This window comes from Conger conger, chromosome 5 (genome assembly GCF_963514075.1).
Source record: "Conger conger chromosome 5, fConCon1.1, whole genome shotgun sequence".
NCBI classification, from domain to species: Eukaryota; Metazoa; Chordata; class Actinopteri; order Anguilliformes; family Congridae; genus Conger; species Conger conger.
Window position 1 is genome coordinate 32920778 of NC_083764.1, and position 22775 is coordinate 32943552.

At 44.7% G+C, this 22775-nt stretch overlaps 1 protein-coding gene across 1 annotated transcript in view; it reads left to right on the plus strand.

The window, feature by feature from the left end:
- The window catches only part of LOC133128845 (potassium channel subfamily K member 10-like), a 79331-nt gene that overhangs the window by 41488 nt on the left and 15068 nt on the right, over nt 1-22775 (plus strand). The window contains exon 5 of the mRNA XM_061242652.1: nt 1681-1873. Coding sequence (XP_061098636.1) covers nt 1681-1873 — 193 coding nt within the window. The remainder of the gene's footprint in view (nt 1-1680; nt 1874-22775) is intronic.

The following is a 22775-nucleotide window of genomic DNA, read 5'->3' on the forward strand; positions in this document are numbered from 1 at the left end:
GTGGGATATCACCATCTCATAGTTGGAAAGACTGCCTGGCTAAGGATGCTGAATGCAGGAAATGTGACAGCAATTCCTACTAGGTTGTATAGCAGAGATGACCCTTTACTTCACACAAAGAAAAGATTTATGTGACCCCAATAACAAGAGACTGCCAGTGGTAGGACAGATACAGAGCAGACTAGAAAACAAGGATAATGCCACTCAGTCTGTGTTTGTCATTGATACATTGACTAGACCACTGCTGTACCTGCCAGCACTTACGGCACTGCACCTCATTGAGCGAGTTGATTGAGATTGAAGAACTGGGGGCAAATGAGGATCCAGGGAAGGTCTTCAAAAAGACATTTCCAAAGGTGGCCTAGGTAGACTACAAGGTGATTATCAAATCCGCCTGAAAGAGGATGCCGTCCCCTATGCTCTGACCAGCCCTCGTTGCGTGCCTAACTAACAAGGTAAATGAAGAGTTGGAAAAAATGGAAGAGATGGGGGTTATCTCTAAGATTGAAAAACCCACAGGAATGGTGGTGGTCCCAAAACCCAATGGTAAGATAAGAATCTGTGTTGGCCTTACCAAACTCAACGAGGGAGTGTGCAGAGAAATATATATATTACCCTCAGTGGACCAATCATTACCTTAGTTGAATGGCTCACAGGTCTTTACGAAGCTGCATGCACGTTCAGGTTTCTGGTGAATACCCATAGCATAAGAGAGTAGAGAGCTCACAACCTTTGTCACCCCCTTTGGCCGGTTCTGTTTTAACATCTTACCCTTCGGCATCAACTCAGGTCCAGAACATTTCCAGAGATGTATGTTCCAGCTGTTAGATGGGCTATACGGAGTGATATGCCATGCAGATGATGTCCTTATATGCAGAGAAAATAGGGCACAACACGACGGGTGGCTCACAGCAGTCCTGACATGACTCCAGGAGGCAGACCTAACACTGAATGAGGTCCTGTCTGTGGGACATAAGGTCAGTACAGCAGGCATAGAGCCTGACCTTGAGAAAATAAGAGCTATCACGGACATGCCCATCCCCCAAACCACAGCGGGTGTTAGGCACTTCTTGGGAATGGCCATATACATAGCTTCATAGAAAATGAATGGACTTTGGCAATGGGTGGACCAAATCAATAACTGTGAGAACACAAGGTAAGGCACATAAAAAGACACGGTCTGACTGTAAAACTGTACTAATTTACTGTTAAAATCCTTCTTCAGATTATTGCTTAAATTTTATTTTTTACCATACCACTCGGTACAGCATTGTTTTATAAGTATCTTCAACAGTTCTTATAGTTGTTATTGCCATAAAGTTTGATAGAAAACTGAGCCTATGTATGTATGCGCTAGTTAGATTTTTGTGGATAACGTGAATGAAACCACCTAAATGCATTCGCTAGGCTAATGTTTGTCTACAATTGGAACTATATGATAACCAAAACCATAGTAAAGCTGATACAAAGAAATGAGATACACAAGGTGCAGAGTAGAAACTGACAGGAGAAGCTGCTACTGCTAATTCCTTGTAATTATTATTCTCTGTCCTTGTGAGCTTGTTGAGAATATATAGCCAGAACCACAAGAACGTTCTGCCATTCTTGATATTGAGAAACACCCCTTCTCTTTATCTGTCCTGTGGCTTCTCTAACATTCTCACTTCCTCTTTCCCTCAGAACAAACACCGGCAGATCAGCCAGACTAAGATCAGAGTGATCTCCACCATCCTTTTCATTCTGGCAGGATGCATAGTCTTTGTCACCATCCCGGCTGTAATCTTCAAATACATAGAGGGCTGGACTACGCTTGATGCCATTTACTTTGTGGTCATCACCCTAACAACTGTTGGAATTGGTGACTATGTAGCAGGTAATAATGTGCCTTTTGTGGATGCTGTGATTCTCATCACACAGCTGATATTCTTGCTGAAATGGAGCTATTACAGAAATCAACATAAATATTTATATGGAAGAAAAATGGAGACATAAAGATTTACATTTTAAAAGCCATTGAATATTTATATTGAAATTTAGACCACTGAATTCATAACATTTAAATCTTTTTCTTTGAAAACTCAGTTTATGTTTTTAATTTGCCACTGAAATCTTCAAATATACTGTATAATGTTTCAATGTTCACAAATTTGGATCAAAAATCCCAAATTGTAAAAAAAAATGCAGGTATTCAAAAATCCATATTCTCATTTCTCCATTTAAAAAAAAATAAAAATTCTAATATAACAGCCTGGGTTACCAAGGATGGGAAATCCAGCCTGAATGCAATCAAATCAACTTCTGGCCGACTAGTGCACTGTGTGTGATTCATGTGATCCAATAAATTGGTGGACAACTATTTAAAAATGGCGACGAGGAAGGAGAGAGGGTTGGATCTTTTAGTGGCAACTAGTGGGTGCTAGTGGCAGCTCCAGGGGCTGGTGTGTTTCGCTCAATGTGTTTTTTTGCCCTCAACAGCACCCAGAGGGCAGATGGACATGTTTTGCTTGATGTTACTACTGAAGCAAGCTCTGTTCTACCCTCTAAAATGAGAGTTGCTCCACTGGGCCTATTTCAGATTGCTTTCCCCCAAACCCCCTGGACTAAGTTGAAAAATATAATTTGTTATTGTATAATTTTTTTCAAATGAGTGAAAAAAGGAACAGGTGAGCCTTGAGCCCTGGTCTCCTGCATGAGAGAAAATTACACTATCCACAATACCAAATCTGCTGGGAGTCCAAGTAGTTTCCCTGTAGGATGGCTTCATCCGGCAGCTAGTGTGCTGCGTTTTCCTGCCAGCTCATGCATACCGGGTCTTCCTGCTGTCGAGTCCAGCTTCATTAAGCCTCCATTCAGGCTGTGACTGTGACTGTGAATGTGAATGTGACTGTAATGTGAATGTCTGCTGTACATTGCCGCCTAATTGTTGTGTATGTCTCCTATCCTTTGTGTGTGACGTTACGTGTGTGTGATTGGTCGTTGGCTGCTAAGTGTTTGCCCCAATCAGAGCCTAGTTTGTGCTATAAAATTCTAGCCAATCCAACTACATGTCTTTTAGTTCTGTCTGCTAATGCAATAAGTTGTTAAGTGATGAAGCTGCCTCAACTGCCTTTCTAAAGGTGAGAGCAATAAAACGATGCTCCGCTGGAGTGAATCGAGAAAAGCCAAGTCTCCGTCTCCAGTAATTGCGACGTTCGCTACACTGGTGTCTGGAAGTGGGATAGAGACTCAACCACAAGAGATGGGCAAACAGCTTGAAGGTCTGGAGGAACGAATTTGGCGAAAGAGGGAAACTGCAAGAACGGCGACAAGTGGCGAACCCCTGCAGCAGGCCGAGAGAGGATTCCTGAGAGATCGGATGGATCCAGCGGAGAACGGACCACACACCCGCCGGCAAGCAACAGCAGCATGCAGCCGAAGCTACCCAGATTCAGCGGCACAGCGCAGTGGGATCCATACCTGGTTGAACTGCAGCTAGCTGTCCGACACTGCCTCACCCCCGCAACAACGGCCACCACGACTGGGACAAAAGGGCCGCTGCTACAGGTGCGACAAGCTAGGACACCTTGTCGTGAGCCATGGACCCCTTGCCGAGCTCAGACCTCACGTTCCCACGAGCAGTACCTCACCAGGAGGTGTCTCGGGGACGAACTCTCTTTTCCTTTATGTACTCCGAACGTCCTGGCGCCCTGGTAAGTTCTACTGAACTTCCAGCCCAGTCTCGAAGTGAAGGGTGTGCATTATTGTTCTGCAGTGGGTTGGTTGCATTTTCTCCTGGATTAGTTAAGTATTATTTGTTTGCTTGCTGATTCTAAATTCAGTTTAGTTGTCATTATAGTGTTCTGTTCAGGTAAGCTAGGCTATTAAGTTAGGCTATTGTTTTACTGGCTGGCAGGCCACAGCTTTTGTTGTAGGAGGAGCCAATACTTTGCACCCTGCTCAGGCTATTAGTACTGGCACACCTGAACTCACTTCAGTGTGCATTATTGTTCTGCAGTGGGTTGGTTGCATTTTCTCCTGGATTAGTTAAGTATTATTTGTTTGCTTGCTGATTCTAAATTCAGTTTAGTTGTCATTATAGTGTTCTGTTGTGTACTTGTTTGTTTGTTAGCTATTACAAGTGGTGTTTATTTAGATTCAGTGAAACTGGGTTAGGTGTTTGTTTCTCTCAGGTAAGCTAGGCTATTAAGTTAGGCTATTGTTTTACTGGCTGGCAGGCCACAGCTTTTGTTGTAGGAGGAGCCAATACTTTGCACCCTGCTCAGGCTATTAGTACTGGCACACCTGAACTCACTTCAGTGTGCATTATTGTTCTGCAGTGGGTTGGTTGCATTTTCTGTATTCAGCGTCAGTGTTATTTAAGCAGTTGTGTAGCGCACCAGCGGCAGCTGTGTGCGGCAGCCTCGGCTACTTGCCTCGGCGTGCGAAGTCGCAGGTGTACAAAGTCGAGGGTGTCTATCTACGGGTGTCCATCCAGGCTGTCCGAGAGCCTGATGTTTGATTTTGTTTTTGCTGCCTGCCCTCATTCCACTGTGTAGTATTCCCCTTGTCCTCCCTAGTTCCCTGCATGTGTTTCCTTCCCATCCCTGTCCTCTCGCCTCTCCCCAGGTCCCAGTCAGGTAGGAGGTTCGCCTCCCGCCAACATGGGCAGAATATCTCTAACCTCATCTTTCCTCCCAGATCCCCTGGTATTGATCTCTGTGTGGCTGGTGGCCTCTGGAACTGCCAGTCCGCCGTCCAGAAAGCAGACTTCATATCTGCCTATGCCTCCCACCTCAACCTTGACTTTCTTGCTTTAACTGAAACGTGGCTCTCACCTGAGAACACGGCCACCCCGGCTGCCCTTTCCTCTGCCTTCTCTTTTTCCCACACACCCAGATCCTCTGGCAGAGGAGGTGGCACAGGTCTCCTAATCTCATCCTCATGGAGATCTAGTGTCTTCTCCTCATCCCTCTCCTTCTCCTCTTTTGAATTTCATGCGGTCTCTGTTACTCTGCCGTGCAAACTGTTTGTTATTGTTGTTTATCGCCCCCCGGGTACTCTGGGAAACTTTTTGGATGAGATGGACATCCTCCTCAGCTCCTCACCTGTCAATGACACCCCCCTGATCCTCCTGGGTGACTTCAACCTCAACTCAGAGTCCACCCAGTCTACCTTTCTCTCCCTCCTCTCTTCTTTTGACCTTACCCTCACTCTTTCCCCTCCCACCCACAAAGCAGGCAACCTTCTTGACCTCATCTTCACAAGGAGCTGCACAACAACCAACCTCTCTGTAACACCACTCCATATATCTGACCACTCCTTCATCTCTTTCTCTCTTCCACTCTCCTCTAACACCCATCCATCTCTCCCACCATCCACTGTCACCTGTCGATGGAACCTACGCCACCTGTCTTCCTCCATCCTCTCATCTACAATCCTCTCCTCCCTACCATCTGCGGAGTCTTTCTCTCGACTGTCTACCGATGATGCGGCTACAACTCTCATGTCCTCCCTCTCATCTTCCTTTGACTCTCTGTGTCCCCTCACCACCAAACTAGCTCGGGCCTCCCCACCCAGTCCTTGGCTTTCTGATGCTCTACGAGCTGTCCGAACCGAACTGCGGGCGGCGGAGAGAAAATGAAAAAAAGGTCCTGTCTCCCCAGTGATATGGCTTCCTTCCATGCCCTCTTATCATCTTTCCATTCCTCTGTCTCTCTAGCTAAATCTTCCTTCTTTCACTCGAAAATTAACGCGGCCGCCTCTAATCCCCGCAAACTGTTTTCAACTTTCTCCTCTCTTCTGGCCCCCCCTCCCCCCCACCCCCCTCATCACTCACACCTGATGACTTTGTCTCCTTCTTTGAAAAGAAGGTCAATGCTATTCGCAATTCCTTCTCCCAACCCTCCACCCCTGCTGACCCTCCTACCCTCCCCAACTCCCTAACCTCCTTTTCTCCCCTCTCTGACGCCGACACACTGAAACTCCTTACTTCCCACCGCCCAACCACCTGTCCTCTTGACCCCATCCCCTCTCCCCTCCTACAATCTATATCTGAGGACATTCTCCCTTTTCTTTCCTCTCTAATCAACACCTCCCTCTCTTCCGGCACCATGCCCTCTTCCCTGAAGAGGGCCAGAGTCACTCCCCTCCTCAAAAAACCTACTCTCGATCCCTCTGCCCCGAACAACTACCGGCCTGTCTCTCTTCTTCCCTTTCTCGCTAAAACCCTGGAACGGGCGGTCTGCTCCCAACTGTCCACTTATCTTCTCCACAACAATCTCCATGACCCCAACCAGTCTGGCTTCAAGAGTGGCCACTCCACTGAAACCGCCCTCCTCGCGGTCACTGAGGCACTCCACTCTGCTAAAGCAAAATCCCTCTCCTCTGTCCTCATCTTCCTCGACCTGTCAGCCGCCTTCGATACAGTCAACCATGAGATTCTGCTCTCATCGCTGTCTGGGATGGGTGTCACAGGTTCTGCACTCGCTTGGTTTTCCTCCTACCTCTCTGGTCGCTCCTACCAGGTGACTTGGAGGGGCGCACTCTCCGACCCTCAACCCCTACGAACTGGAGTCCCGCAGGGCTCGGTTCTTGGGCCTCTCCTCTTCTCGCTATACACCATGTCTCTTGGTTCTGTTATCTCTTCCCACGGCTTCTCTTATCACTCCTACGCTGATGACACCCAACTCTTCATTTCCTTCCCCCCCGACACCCAAATCACCACACAGATCTCTGCCTGCTTGGCTGATATCTCTGCGTGGATGACTTCCCATCACCTGAAGCTCAACCTTGCCAAAACTGAGCTTCTCTACATCCCTGCTAAGTCCTCTCCGTCAATCGACCTCTCACTGACTGTGGAGGACTTTGTAGTTTCCTCCTCCCGTACGGCAAAGAATCTTGGGGTGACTCTTGATAACTGCCTCTCCCTGGCTCCACAAGTATCCTCCACTGCCAGAACCTGCAGGTTCTTTCTGTTTAATATACGCCGCATCCGTCATCTCCTGACGGAGAAAGCCACCCAGCTCCTAGTCCAGGCGCTCGTCATTTCCCGCCTGGATTACTGCAACTCCCTCCTAGCCGGTCTCCCAGCGTGCGCCATCAAGCCCCTCCAGCTGGTCCAGAATGCTGCAGCCCGCTTGATCACCAGTCAGCCCAGGTCGGCTCATGTCACCCCGCTTCTCATTGGCCTCCACTGGCTTCCTATTGCCGCACGCATCCAATTCAAGGCCCTAGTGTTGGCATTTCAGGCTGCTAAGGGGACTGCCCCACATTACATACAATCCCTGATCACTCCCTACTCCCCAGCTAGACCACTCCGGTCTGCCAGCTCTGGTCGCCTTACGGTTCCCTCTCTACGGGCACCTGGCGGTCGAGCTGCACGTTCACGCCTGTTTTCCGTTCTGGTTCCTCAGTGGTGGAATGACTTGCCTACCGCTGTCAGGACAGCAGAATCCCTCCCCCTATTTCGACGCAGACTCAAAACACACCTCTTCAAACTGTACCTTAGTCCTCCCTCCTGATTTACCCCGCCCCCCCCTTCTGATACTCCTATCCCTGTCTAACCCCCCCCCAAAAAAAAAAAAAAAAAAAAAATTGCACTTATGATGACGACTATATGTTTAGAACAGCAGTCCAGGTGTATTTTGCTAGTTCTGGATGTGATGCTTTGACTTGTGGTAGAACCTATGCACTTGTAAGTCGCTTTGGATTAAAAGCGTCTGCCAAATGACTAAAGTGTAAATGTAAATGTAAATGTGATGCAAATCTGGTATATGATTTCCTGTATTCACTGTATTCCTCTAAAATAACCTTTATCACATATGATTATAGTAAGATATACTTTATTATCCATCCATCCATCCATCCATTTTCTGAACCCGCTTATCCTGAACAGGGTCGCAGGCGGGCTGGAGCCTATCCCAGCATACATTGGGCGAAAGGCAGGAATACACCCTGGACAGGTCGCCAGTCCATCGCAGGGCACACACACCATTCACTCACACACTCATACCAACGGGCAATTTAGACTCTCCAATCAGCCTAACCTGCATGTCTTTGGACTGTGGGAGGAAACCGGAGTACCCGGAGGAAACCCACGCAGACACAGGGAGAACATGCAAACTCCGCACAGAGAGGCCCCGGCCGACGGGGATTCGAACCCAGGACCTCCTTGCAGTGAGGCGGCAGTGCTACCCACTGCACCATCCGTGCCGCCGCATATACTTTCTTATAATCAATCAAAAGAATAGAGTTATACAGCTGACAGGTTATATATCATCTTTCAGTTTGCTGATCACATGCAAGTTACATATACCCCTTTAGCTCTTTCTAATTTACCTTTCCACCATGATGTTAAAATTCAAGGTACACCCCTCAAATACCTATTCTCTTTGGCCTTAGCCTTATCCTATAGCTCCCCCTTCTGGACGTTTAAAAGAAACTATTCCTAGAATATTATGTTTATCTAAACTCTAAAAACTTCTCTACATTTTTCTACCTTATATAGTACCTTAATGAAAAATAAAAGACATAAAAATAAAAGGAAACTTATAATGTATTACTTCTATGTATTACTTTTCCTACTTCTACAAGTAATATAGATTATAATTACCACTCAAGCTTGATTATAGTTGTTCTGCGTTGCTCTTTCGACATCAGTCCTGTTGCCACAACTCTTGGGCTAAGTCCGCACCGCGTACTTCACTCTGTTCTCCATATCCAGATCCTGGAGTGGCGCGCAGAGGGAGCGCGCCACTCCAGCTTGACTACAGCTGTCTTGTGTTGCTCTCTCTTCAACAGCCCTTAGATATTTTCTGAAGCAAAATTCTAAGATGCTTTTTTTCTTACTTCTCCTTCTTTTTAACATCTAAAAGCTCACTACTTATATATCCTTAGCTCGTATAAAAGTGTACCTTTTTTTGATAAGAAATGTCCCCAGTATACCAACTTTTTTAATGAACATATTCATCACTATTGTTTGTCTCAATGTCATTTTCTCATACCTCAAAGGAAGCTTCCCCAATACTTTATCTCATGTGCCCCTCCGGTTGGGAGTTTCCACCATCTCAGTGTACGAGTGGAAAAACACTAGCTCTTATGTAATTTTTCAATGAACCTATTCATCACTGGTATTTGTCTCCCCGTCATAATCTCTCCTTGGACTCTCTCCAAACTTTGACTTCATACAAGCCCGAAGTTAGTGCCTGCCACCATCTCAATACACTCTTCAGGTGCCATTTTTTGTGGCGCCTTAAGGGATCTACAAAGGACATCCAGCTAATAGCTGAGTGTAAATCATCCCCCAACTCCTCTACAGTCAGTCCTTTGAATCTATCCAATAAATTATCAGATTATAATCAGGAAGGCCGTTAAAGCCTCTTAATATTCTTTCGGTATTGACATCCCTTCCGTTTTCCTTATCTTTTTGTTTTAGCCAGGCATTGTGCTCCTCCCCTGTAGGGTTGGGGTATTCCCCGACTGCTCGCTCAGCATGTTGAATCTCCTCCAAGGTTATGCTGGAACTCATTCTATGCATGGCCTCAGTCAGAACTTTAACCTTGCTCCTTAAAACCCTAAATCTAAGTCCCCCGACTTCAGACTCCTCCGCTGACAAGTAGGGCTGCTCATTATCTCTGAACCGCATATTTTTCCTCTTACGGGTGTTCTTGCTACCACCTCAATGGCGTGTGCGAGGGGTTAACAATGCATTCCTTCCTAACCCATCCCCCATCAATCTCTCATCAGGGGGGCCTTGGGCCGGGTCCTCGACACCCCCTTCAACCCCTCGCTCTAAGCCAATCTTAGCCCGTAAGTGCCTCTCAATTAACTCACACAGCGTTAATATCCAGGTATCAAACGGTAGGGAGTACCAAGTACTAACTGGGCTCCCATCTGTCATCCTCCTCATTGTTTTTTATGATCAACCAAGCCTATGAGCGCACCTACCAATGGCAGTGTTCTCCTGCACATATGCCTATATGACGTAAGCTGAGCAGAGCACTCACCCCTCCCTTACATTTTTTCTGGTTATCCGTCACGAGCACAATTTATTCTTTTAAGCAGTCCTCTGACTATATGCATGAGAATACATATCTGGATATATAAATCCTAGGTTATATTATACTTTTCTTCCATAATCCCTCCTTTTATCATATGAATGATAACATGTTCAAAGAGAAAATCATTTGTCTACTTTGCTCATCCTGATACATAGAATAACATAAGATAATCATACTGATTCATAAGATAAACATAGAATAACTAGGAATAACTATGGAAAATATTCTATATAATTTCCCTCTTTTGCGGCTTCTAAGCCACACACATAGCAAGCTTATCCAACAGTAATGTGCCTGTTTCGTGCCTCACTCCATTGTTAGCCACCTCATTTTAGACAGTTGCACATCCGCAGTGTGCTAATATAAAAACAAAAAATAAAATAACAAAACAATGATGCAACCATTAGTCCCAAAAGCCACTCCTCTACAGGAGCCTTGTATCCAAAGTCCTGTCCATTCCTGAGCGTTGTTTTCATGTTGAAGCAGACGCATTCCAGTCATTCACGCAAGCCTCCTCGCAGCGTGAAATGGGCAATGTCCCTCACTCCTCGGAACTTCACCCCCTTCAACCTTGTAACTGCATCTCGAGACCAGGAAGCTATCCCTTCCATCAAGGAGAGCCTGGCGATCCAGAAAGACCTTTCTCTTCGTATCGCCACCTCCTGTCCTTGGTTGGTACTTCTCCTTCAGGGGTATACCCCAAACTGTCTTTAAAGATAAAATAATATACAGATAATACAAACCCCTCCCCCACATAGTTCTCCCCGTTCGAGTGTTTTTACAGCTGCCGAGCGGGTATTTTGTTTCTCTTGATTATATATATTCTGTTTTTTCCCTTCCAGGTCTTGGTAGATATAAGGAAATACATTCCTGTGCATTGTCACAACATCTCCTCTTTGTTTATCATACGGATAGAATCTAACTGTGCCGATACATGGTATGGGTGTGAATAGTCCTTCTGACAATGGGTAATTTGGAATGTCTGAATATACAGTTATTGTATTCTCTAAGATTAAAAATTTTTCTCTGTGATTTTCTAGGTTGATAATATTGATGCATTCAGTCTTGTTCGAGACAAAGCACAGGGTGCAGAGACAACCGTATAGGCCCCTGGCCCCCCTCCTAGACTTCACGGTTATCTCACAGTTTAGACAGGAATCTAGTGGGGGGTATTCGAGGTTGCAGGTGTTAAATAACCTCTTCTTATCTCCCAAGGCAAACAAAGTATTCACTATATGATTACGATACCCTCCTAATTCTATGGGATAACTGGGTGTATCTGTTTCGTTTGCCAACCCCTCCTTTAGGGCTGTCACTGGGGATTGTGATTCACTGTTCTTTTTCCACAATCCATTTCCCGGTTATATTCTGCAAGAGATCAGATACAATTTTTCTTTATTTTATCTTATTTCTTCATCCTACCTCTACCGGAATATATTATACGTTTTTCCATGCGCCTTTGATTATCTATACTCCATAGGAACTTAATTCTTTTATAAATTTACACTGTTTCGATTAGGCCCGGTGGACAATTTAGGGGATTATTATTATTATTACTTTTCTTATGGACACACACTACGAGATTTCTCTTTTCACTTTGAGAATGGTTATTTATTAACCAGCAGGATTTCTCCAATCAATCTTAAACTTCCAACAGATCAAGTTACATCTCTGTTGGATACATGGATTTATGTATACGGTTAGCTGGTTTGGTGAAGGAGGCCATGCACTGTTCTTACACAGGACACCTCTCTTTGGAGTTTAGTCTTGGATTTGTAACTTTAGTGTGGGGACTCCTGTGAACTATGATTGAATAGTTTGAGGACTCTGTTAAATCCCCTTCTTTGTTTGGAGGCCCTAGGCCTCAGGTGACAGTTTTGATTTCTAAGTACATGAGAGATATACATCATTCTCTGGGCTCCTGTCCCTACACTTTGATTAGCAAGTATCCGCATTTCCATGGACATACAACTGAGGGCTGTTATTATCTATGACCCATCAAACACAAGCATGATCAGGTATATAATTTATATTATTTCTTAACACCTGCCTACTTGAAAAATTAGAATTTAGATAACCCACATTCAATGCATGTTGTATTAATACCAGCCACTTAGTAAATTTGTAATTCCATATCTGTATTCATAATGCCTGTGATTGACAAAAAATCTAATCTTATATTTAGCATTCAAATTATATCTGTCATCTTTGTCTGAAATCTTGCCCTTCCGCATTCCTAGTAATCAAATAAAACCGTGCTTTGGTTTTAGAACTCCATTAACAATTTTTCCTCCTAATGAGTTTAATTACTGTTACTATGTTACCAAGATTCAAATCAAGAGCTCGGAGGAGGGAACTCACCATAGAGCTAACGGTACTGCTTCACCGTTCTCCCGCATTCCCAGATTTTCTTCCCCGATACATTCCCGGTTTGGCTCATGGTTTCATAGGAACTGTTCCAAGTTGCCATTATTATGTCTATCGTAGGCCTCCCTTCTTAAAAATCAGTGATTTCCTGCCAGGGTCGTCTGGACAAGATTTCAGCAAAAGTGCAATCATGCTCTTGTTCTTGAGACTCGAGCCTGTGGTATGCATACATTGTCTATGACGCCTGCACCTTAAGCATACAAAAATGACATATAGTATTCCTATGATTAGTATTTATCATTACAATAAATTAGTTGAGGCTTAACTCCATGTTCTTGCTTCCCTGTGTAATTAGTCCTGAGCGGTGGCATAAAGTAGTCAGGGACATAATTTTTGAAATAATCCTGGTTTTGTGCATTATTCCCTATATCTCCAGCATAGGCCTCCCACCAACCATTCATTAACATATAATGAATCCACTCTGCCCTGTAATTTGTTTTAGGATTTTTTCCTTTCATAACTGTATTCCAGTACCAACTTATCCAATTTCTAAGTTGTTCTTCTACGGGCCTATATCTGAAGGTTACATATTCATCGCCTTCCCATGTGCATGCCATTTTCATTACACCCTTTTTAACGTCGTTTTTAGAGATTGATTTTTCCCTTATATCTTTTTCGTCTTCCGTATTTACCGATATTGCATACTGCCTCATTTCTTCTATCATCTCCTTTTCTTTCTGAAGTATCTCCTCTACTAATTCTCGAGAAGGTATTACTGTCTAATCAATAACGATGGCCTTGCTTGGATTGTATCGGCTGCCCAAATGCCCTTTCAAAATTTACCTTGACTCCAATAGGCTAATGTACACAGTAAAGTTCTATTCTGATATACATATTTATATGTCCACCCTCGTTCCTTTTGCATCATTATTGACTTATCTATTTTGGGATATTGTTGCGGGTCCCCTATATATAGACTAGTGAGTAGTGGTGTTGTGGGTCCCCATATTATTCCTCGTTGTTCTAATTGCGACCATCGAAGTCCAGTTTGACTCGGTAACCCTTTCCTTATAATCAAGGGGTATTTAAGCTCACATCTCCTCGCCCTTTGAGTATTTTTTGTCGGGACTTCCCGCTTTACTTTACGCCCCAATGAGCTTGGACAGTATCGATTTTGCCTGCCTCTTGAACATTTCTGTTTCCCATCTGTGGTGATACAACTGACATCACATTCTATCATACTGAATTTCCGACCTCCGTGAGTTAAATAGTGACAGCATGTTTCGTTTTTCATTTTCTGACCGCAATTTTCAGTACTGTTTTCACTTCCTGGTGATGTCATGTTGTATTCACACCAGATCACATTTATTTCCTTAGTAACGCATGTGTATTGGTAAGGGACTCTATATTTCATTACATAACTTCCTAATCCTATTACTGCTACAAAAAATATTAACCCTATTATTGCTAACCCTTTCCTTTCCCGATCTTGTTCCTTCTTCAAAGACTCACTGCGTAGGATTTGTTGATTTTTCCTTTGGTTTCGGATTTTCATGTACTCTGTCAGCATTTCCTGATCGGAAACACCCGCTGAAACACGACATTCTCGGCCTCCTTGGGCGTCATTGCTGAGAAGCATCACTAGGTCCTCCATTGCTCGGGTTATCTCTCAGTGGTATTGGAGTGGCAAAATCGCTGACGTCCTTGTACTCTGGCTCAGTGTCTGGAACTACAGGTTCAGCTGCTTTTCCCGTAGCGTCTCCTTCTCCTCCCTCTTCGTCTGTAGACAGGGGTTCCACTGAGTGCCTAGCTGAAACAGAGTATACACCTTCGCCAACCACAACTCTGGTGGTGACTGTTATGGTTAGTGTGTAGAGAGGCCCTGTGGCCTCATCTTTATCATCAGAATGGTTGTGGCGAGGGTTTATCCGCCCTGTGGCTGCCCGCCGAGATTCCTCAACCACAATTGTTTCTCTCACTTGCCCTTTATCATCAATTAGGCCTTCTGCGCACAGTTAATTGTCTCCTCACCCATATTATTATCCCTTCTACAGGGAAAGCGTGTAACCTGAAGTATGCCACTTGCCCTACTTTTTGTGCTCTAGCTTTGAACTTTCTCATTAATAGATCTGTATCACTGCTGTACCATGCTCTGGTTGTATGATCCCCAAAAGGTACATCTAGTACTTCAGCATCTTCTGGTGGGTACAGACAATTTTTAACTTCCTCTTTATAATCTGTTAATCTCCATACTACTCTTCCTTCTCTATTTTCGGCTAAACCTCATAGGTCTGGTATCTGTTTCCCCCCTTCGGTTAACCATCAGCAGCCAGGTGGGCCCGTAGTTGTATGTCTGTTCAATAATATTTCTTAGTTGGTTGTCTCGTTGTCTACCCATAATGGGCTGGGCGTATGTTGACTTTTCCTGACCTTTGGAGGTCTCGTTTTTTTATCATAGGGGATTAATGCATGAGTGAGGCCTGCTGCTACAGCTGATCCCTCGAAAGTGAGTTCTCTGCATTCATTACATGTCACAAGTTCCCCTTCTGCTGTTTCAAGGCAGTAACATTTCTTCCTAGGCTGCCCCCCCCTTCTCAGGCCCCTCTATCTCTCTAGCCATGAGGAAAGTGGTATTTGTCGCAATGCTAATTCTGCATTGTCCACAGACCACTAATCTGTGCATCATCACTATTGGAGAATGCCCTGTCTGGGTTGTCATTCCCCATAGGGCGTCCCCTGGTAACCCCTCTATTTTTGGGGGTACTCTTGCCCCACCAGGTCCCTGATATCCTGGCCTTAACTCATTACATGAACACAGGATGCAACAGCCTGGCCCTTTAATATCTTCCAGCACTGGACAGGGTTTTATTAATTTCTGGCCTCCATTTTGTGCCGGGTCATGACCTTTTCTAGCTGTTAAAACTCTAAATATCCCATCTGTCTGTCTGACCACCTTGACCCAGACTTTAGGGAACAAGCTTTTAGGCAGTAAATATTTATTAGTAAATATATTGTCTGATCTGATTTCTTTGGGTTTTCCTATTGCTATTACTGTGCTTTCTAGCCTGGCTAGAATCTGTCTTCCCATACCTTGCCGCAGAGGATGGATAAGGGTGTACCCAGTGCACAAATCAACTATTATCAGTAAGTATCGGTGCCCCCCTGTGGATCGCATCACAGGACCGGCCACGTCCATGCAAATACTTCCCCAGGGTACTCCCGACCTTATAGTTAATCCAGCACTCCACAGGCCGTGTGGCATTGTGAGCAATTCTTAACTACTCCCTTCACTACTTCTTTCAGCTTGGGTATATGTAACCTATTCAGGTTCTTAATTACATTAAAAGAGAAATGTCCATTCTCTTCATGTATTTTCCGAACCAATGCCTCTCCCTCTGTCAGAGGCGCGACTTGTTTAGTCCCTACTATGGGCTATTCTTTATTAGGAAATATACTTCTATATGTGGGTCTGGCATATCACTGACAACCATTTTCCCACCTAGTTATAAATTTATATTTATACTATTACTTTATTAGAATTTACTGTCCTATACAGTCTTCCAATATTGTAACTTATTCTAAATTATCTCGATTCCTTTCGAGTTCGAGTATTACGGTTTCACTACTTAGGTGCCTAGCACCTTTCTCGTCAGTGCCAGTAATCGACTCGAGCCCCACGAGTGGGAATCTACTCGGGCAGTGCCCCACTAGGCTGTGAGCAGTTCTCAACTACTCGTGCCCCACGTTGGGCGCCAAAATAGTGGTGAGCCACGGACCCCTTGCCGAGATCAGACCTCACGTTCCCACGAGCAGTACCTCACCAGGAGGTGTCTCGGGGACGAACTCTCTTTTCCTTTAAGTACTCCAAACGTCCTGGCACCCTGGTAAGTTCTACTGAACTTCCAGCCCAGTCTCGAAGTGAAGGGTGTGATGCAAATCTGGTATACGATGTCCTGCATTCACTGTATTCCTCTAAAAGAACCTTTATCACATATGATTATAGTAAGATATACTTTATTATAATAAATCAAAAGAATAGAGTTATACAGCTGACAGGTTATATATCATCTTTCAGTTTGCTGATCACATGCAAGTTACATATACCCCTTTAGCTCTTTCTAATTTACCTTTCCACCATGATGTTAAAATTCAAGGTACACCCCTCAAATACCCATCCTCTTTGGCCTTAGCCTTATCCTATAGCTCCCCCTTCTGGACGTTTAAAAGAAACTATTCCTAGAATATTATGTTTATCTAAACTCTAAAAACTTCTCTACATTTTTCTACCTTATATAGTACCTTAATGAAAAATAAAAGACATAAAAATAAAAGGAAACTTATAATGTATTACTTCTATGTATTCCTTTTCCTACTTCTACAAGTAATATAGATTATAATTACCACTCAAGCTTGATTATAGTTGTTCTGCATTGCTCTTTCGACATCAGTCCTGTTACCACAACTCTTGGGCTAAGTCCACACCGCGTACATCACTCTGTTCTCCATATCCAGATCCTGGAGTGGCGCGCAGAGGGAGCGCGCCACTCCAGCTTGACTACAGCTGTCTTCAGGCACTGTCACGAGTGTTAGCTGACGTCTGCAAACGCCTGGGAGTAGTGAAGACACAAACAACACCGCTCCACCCCCAAAGCAACGGGCTCGGCGAGAGGTTTAACCAAACTTTAACTGTCCAACTCGCCATTCTAGCTAGCTAGCACCAGTGCGACTGGGCTGGCATCTGCCCTTAGTCCTGTGGGCCTACCGAACTGCCGTGCAGGAGTGCAGCTTGTGCACCTGCTGCCCTGATGTTCGGGAGTGAACTCCGGACACCTGTCGACTTGGTGCCTAAGACATCTGCACAGTACTGTATACACTCATTATACTTTATTAGGTACACCTTGTTAATGCAAATATTTAATCAGCCAATCATGCAGCGGCAACTCACTGCATACTTTATAAGCATGCAGACAGGGTCAAGAAGTTCAGTTGTTCAAATCAAACATCAGGATGGGGAAGAAATCTAAGTGATCTAAGTGACTGACCGTGGAACGATTGTTGGTGCCAGACGGGGTGGTTCAGAAACTGCTCATCTCCTGGGATTTTCAAGAGTTTACAGAGAATGGTGTGGAAAAGACATCCAGTGAATGTCAGTTCTGTGGGTGGAAAAATGCCTTATTAATGGAAGAGGAAAAACTGGCACAAGCTGTCAGGAAGACAACAGTAACTCAAATAATCAACACAGTACAACAGTTATCTTGCAGAAGAGTATCTCTGAACACAACACATTGAAGTGAACAAGCTACGTTACATTACATTATTGGCATTTGGCAGACACTCTTATCCAGAGCGATGTACAGTTGATTAGAATAAGCAGGAGACAATCCTCCCCTGGAGCAAAGCAGGGTTAAGGGCCTTGCTCAAGGGCCTAACGGCTGTGCGGGTCTTATTGCGGCTACACTGGGGATCGAACCACCAACCCTGCGTGTCCCAGTCGTGTACCTTAACCAATACACTACAGGCCTCCTTGTATATAGCAGCAGAAGTGTCACGTTTCATGCTTGTCACGTCAAGTTTCATGTTTAGCTATTGTCTTAGTAATTTCATTGTCATGTCATGTATTATGTTAGTCTAGTCTCACCACGTTTTCATGTTTTATTTCTTGTTACGTTTCATTGTCATGACATGTTACATTTCATGTTTAGCTGTTACGACTTAATTGTAAGTCTTGTCATGTCACGTTATATAGTTTATTGTCATAGTTTTGCAAACTTGTTATGTCATGATTTATGTTTGTTTCATGTTATGTTCTGTTCATTGATTAGCATACAATTTTTCGTGTCTTTCTGAAAACCTTGCATTCATGCTTTTTCTCTCTCTCCCTTTCTGTCACACTCACACTTTCTGTCATTGTTTCAATTTCCATTGTCTTCTTACATTTTACATTACAAAATGTAATGTAATCTACTAACTTTAGATCAGGATTGGGTAATACTAACATTCTAACCATGTGTTCATGTTACTTTACGTTTCTTGTGCATGTCATTTACTAATTTACTAACGCTAGGGCAGGATAGGTTTATTACTAACAATTACTAATTATCTTGTGAACTTGTCAATTCTCCACACTTGATTTCCATTCTCATGCTGCTCTCAAGCTAATTGTTTGCACCTGTCCACACCTGCATGTAAGCTCAGTTTCATGTCATGTCTTTGTGAAATTGTTGCACTTTTAAGCGGTTTGTCAAGCTATTGTCCACCCATTAAGATCCAAGCCTGTTTATTAACCATCGTTATTGACTTCGGTTTTGTTGACCATTGCCTGCCTGTACCACAAACTTTGCCTGTTGTCTTTGTGCTTCTGCCCCGCGGAGCGGACTTCGGTCTTGACTCTTGCGCCATCATCGACCCCAAGCCTGCCTGCCATCCGTCTGCACCACCGCTGACAGCTTTCCTGGTTACTGGACTTTTTGCATGGTTTACCGATTTCGAGACTGCCTTCTCCCTCGGTACTGTACTTTGGTTAACCTGAACCGTTAACCTGTACCGATAACCTGAAGGTTGGAAGTTCTTCGAAAGGCTGCTTTAACTCGGCTCTCATGTCTATGCGATTCCAAAACGGACACCGGGGTTTAATAAAATATATTTATTAAACAAACATACAAACACATAACAGATAAACGAACGGGAATTAGTAGGGGAAGTTAGTATGTTAAGTTAGGGCGTGTATGTGTGGTTGCGCGCGATCGCGCGTGTCGCTTGAACAAAGGAAAGGTGGGAGTAGCTAGCTTGAGTAAGCTAGAGTTCTGGGTGTGGTAATAAGTTAGAGTTAGCTGTGAGAAGGGACTACTTGCGTAGTTTTACTCTATATATGCGCAAAAGACGGCGAATCAATTCACGTACATATATATGTAGCTAACCAAACACATTACAATGGTTGGATGGTAAATATTGAAACACAGATTCACAAAAACAGTTAAGACTAAACTAAACACTGGCTATGCCTGAATGTTTGTTTTCTTACTGAGTCCATACGCATTGCTGGATCCAAAAGACATGCTGTCCTTGTAGAAGTGGCGATGGTGCTGTGAATGGTGTCCGGGAGAGATGCGCAGGCTGGGGTGTTCCCGTCTTAGCAGCGCGTTGTCGTCTGATCCGCTGGTCCTTTTCCAGGTGTAAAAGTTTGTTGCTGTTTCGTTGTTGAGCTTTATTGGGGTAAACTGATGTAGCGTTCCGTGTACAACAATTTCCACTCACTATAGGCCACCGCAAGGTAACTGGGTGTGTCCGTAGGCCTGGTAGTGCACTGTGCAGCATTCAGCCTCTGTCCGAGTCTCGGAGCAGATGAGCTGAAGCGAATGGCCAAAAAGGGTGCGTCGAAGAGTAGAAGCAGAACAAGCAGAACAAGCAGAAAAAGCAGAAGAGAGATCCCAAGAACGTGTCTTGCTCTTATACGGGACCGTTTATTGCTCCCGCCATTACGGGATTGGCTGAACCAAGTTAGACGTCATTTGTGGTGGACGTCGCAGAATTTTCCTGTGGGAATGTGGAAGTTGTAGTCCCTACAGCATAAACAACATGAAACCATGCATCTGTCCTGCCTTGGGTAAGCAGTTCAGGCTGGTAGTGGGGGTGTAATGGTCGGGAGGGTTCTCTTGGCTCCTTAATACACATTGAGCAATTGTGAAATTCCACAGCTTACCTGAGTTTGTTGCTGACCATGTGCATCCTTTTATGGACACAGTCTATCCATCCTCTGATAGCTACTTCCCGCAGGATAATGCACCATGTCAAAAAGACATGTCATCTGGGGTGTCTCGGTGGCGCAGCCTGTAGAGCACTGACCGCATGCTCATTGCGAGCCGCGACATCAGCGGTTCGAATCCGACCATCTGACATTTGTCGCATGTCTTCCCCTCTCTCTCGCTCCCATTCTTCCTGTCTCTCTATACTGTATACTGTCCAATAAAGCTGAAAAAGGCCTAAATATATCTAAAAATAAAAAATAAAAAAAAGACATGTCATCTCAAGCTGGTTCCATGAACATGACAATGAGTGTACTCCAATGGCCTCCACAGTCACTAGATCTCAATCCAATGGAGTACATTTGGGATGTGGTGGTACGGGGGATTTGGCAGAATGTGCAGCTAACAAATCTGCAGTAACTATATCATGTTATCATGTCAACATGGACTAGAATCTCTAAGGAATGTTTCCAGCACCTTGTTGAATCCATGCCACAAAGACTTCAGGCTGTTCTGGGGGCAAAGGGAGTGTGACTGGGGCACTGAGGCAACCTCCACATGCCTGCTGAGTGCTTACAAAGTAAATAAGCCATTCATTTCATTTTGTAGAGTGAATTCCATTCCAGCCATTTCCAATGGGTCTCCTCTTGCCAGGGTGTTGATTATTTGAGTATTGAGTGATCGTGTCTGAGAAATGTATAGGTTCAGATATTCTTCTTTATAGAGGAGCCTAAACGCATGAGTGAAGTATGTTACAGTAATGAACAGACAGGCCTATATGGTTTGTGCGTTAATAGTGGAAGACGCATCAAATGCCGGCAATAATAAAAGCTGGATTTACATAATGCTTATTACCTGGTGTGGATCAGAGAGGGGGATGAGTGAAATACAGCCTTTAACACCCCTGATCCCTGAAATTCGGGATCACTTATGCTCCAGCTGTCTTCAGGAACCTTATTAATGATGAGTCGAGGGACATGATTTCCAGGTTTGGTCTACCTGGATGATATTCTAATTTCCTCTGCCTCTCTGGAAGAACATGTATGCTATGTCCGCCAAGTCTTGCAATGCCTGCTGGTGAATCAAATGTTTTTCAAGTCTGAGAAATGTGAGTTTCATCACTCTACGGTCTACTTTCTCGGTTTCGTAGTCTCCTGAGGCCAACTAGAGATGGATCCAGAAAGACCAAGGCTGTCGTTAGTTGGTCTACAGCTGCATTGGTGACCGTGAACTCCTTGCCATCTTCTTTGAAGAGTGGTGACACCTGCTGGAAGGTACCCCTGTCCCGTTCGTAGTGTAAACTGACCACCGCAACTTGGAGCACCTGAAATCATCCAAAAGACAAGCCCGCTGGTCCCTCTTTTTCAATCGCTTTAACTTCAGTCTCACCTACCAATCCGGTTCCATGACTCTCAAGCCGGATGCACTCTCCCAATTATAGTCACCACCCAAGACTAACGAAGGTCCAGCCGCCATTCTGCCCCCTGGTACCCTAGCCACTACCCAATTGGATATCATCAGCATGTTGAAAGAAGCCCTGAGAAGCTGTCCTGCCCCTGATGACACGCCTGGTGACCGTCGTCATGCCCGAAGCTGTCCGGCTTCAGATCCTGGAGTGGGTTCACTCTTCCCCGCTTGCGTATCATCCTGGCGTCAGCCACATGCTAGTCCTCCTGCGCCATCGGTTCTGGTGACTGCCAAACAAGATGCTGCTGAATTTGTAGCTGCCTGTCCGGTTACCAGTCTCTAAAGGCTGTTGTCCTAACCGTCGTTGATAGATTTTCCAAGTTTGTCCACTTCATAGCACTCCAAGCTACCCTCATCTAAAGAGACAGCCAAACTTCTTCCGCCTGCACTGCCTGTCCCTGGTAGTTACCATGGACAGTTTTCAAGTTAACCACAGTTTTTGAGTTGGTTCTGGAAGGGCTTCTGCTCGCTCATCGGAGTGAAGGCACAGCTGTCTTCTGGGTTCCATCCACAGACCAATGGTCAAACTGACAGTATGAACCAGGAATTAGAAAATACCTTATGCTGCCTGGTAGAGAAGTCCCCTGCTTTCTGGGTTGATTCACTTCCCTGGATTGAGTACATGCAAAACTCCCAGTCTCCTCCACAAGCATTTCACCCTTTGCCTGTTGCCTGGGTTACCAACCTCCCCTTTTTCTAGAGGAAGAGAAGGAAGTGGAAGTTCCTGCTGCCCAGCTGCTAGACCGGTGCACTCACCAGGTTGGAAAGAGAGCATGCTTCACCATGCTTCGCCATGCTTGGCATGCTTCGCTATGCTTCGCCACGTCACAGAAATTAAGAGGTTTGCAGATCCATGGGGCAAAAGGTGTGGCTCTCCTCAAGAAACATTCCCCTCCTTTCTGTCTGCCACAAGCTTACTCCTAGGTTATTCAACCCCTTTACCATCACCCTCAACCCTTCTGCCATTCATTCTGTTCATTCATTTTCATTAATTAGTTTCACCTGTCTTCACTTCCTGATTATCGTGCACACCTGATTAGCATTTTCCCTTCGTTATCTGTCTATTTAATCCTGTAAGTTTTGTTAGTTTGTTGCCAGAGTGTAATGTGCTCATGCCATTCTCTCCAGCATCAACTATGATTTGGATTATCCCCTCTGTGTC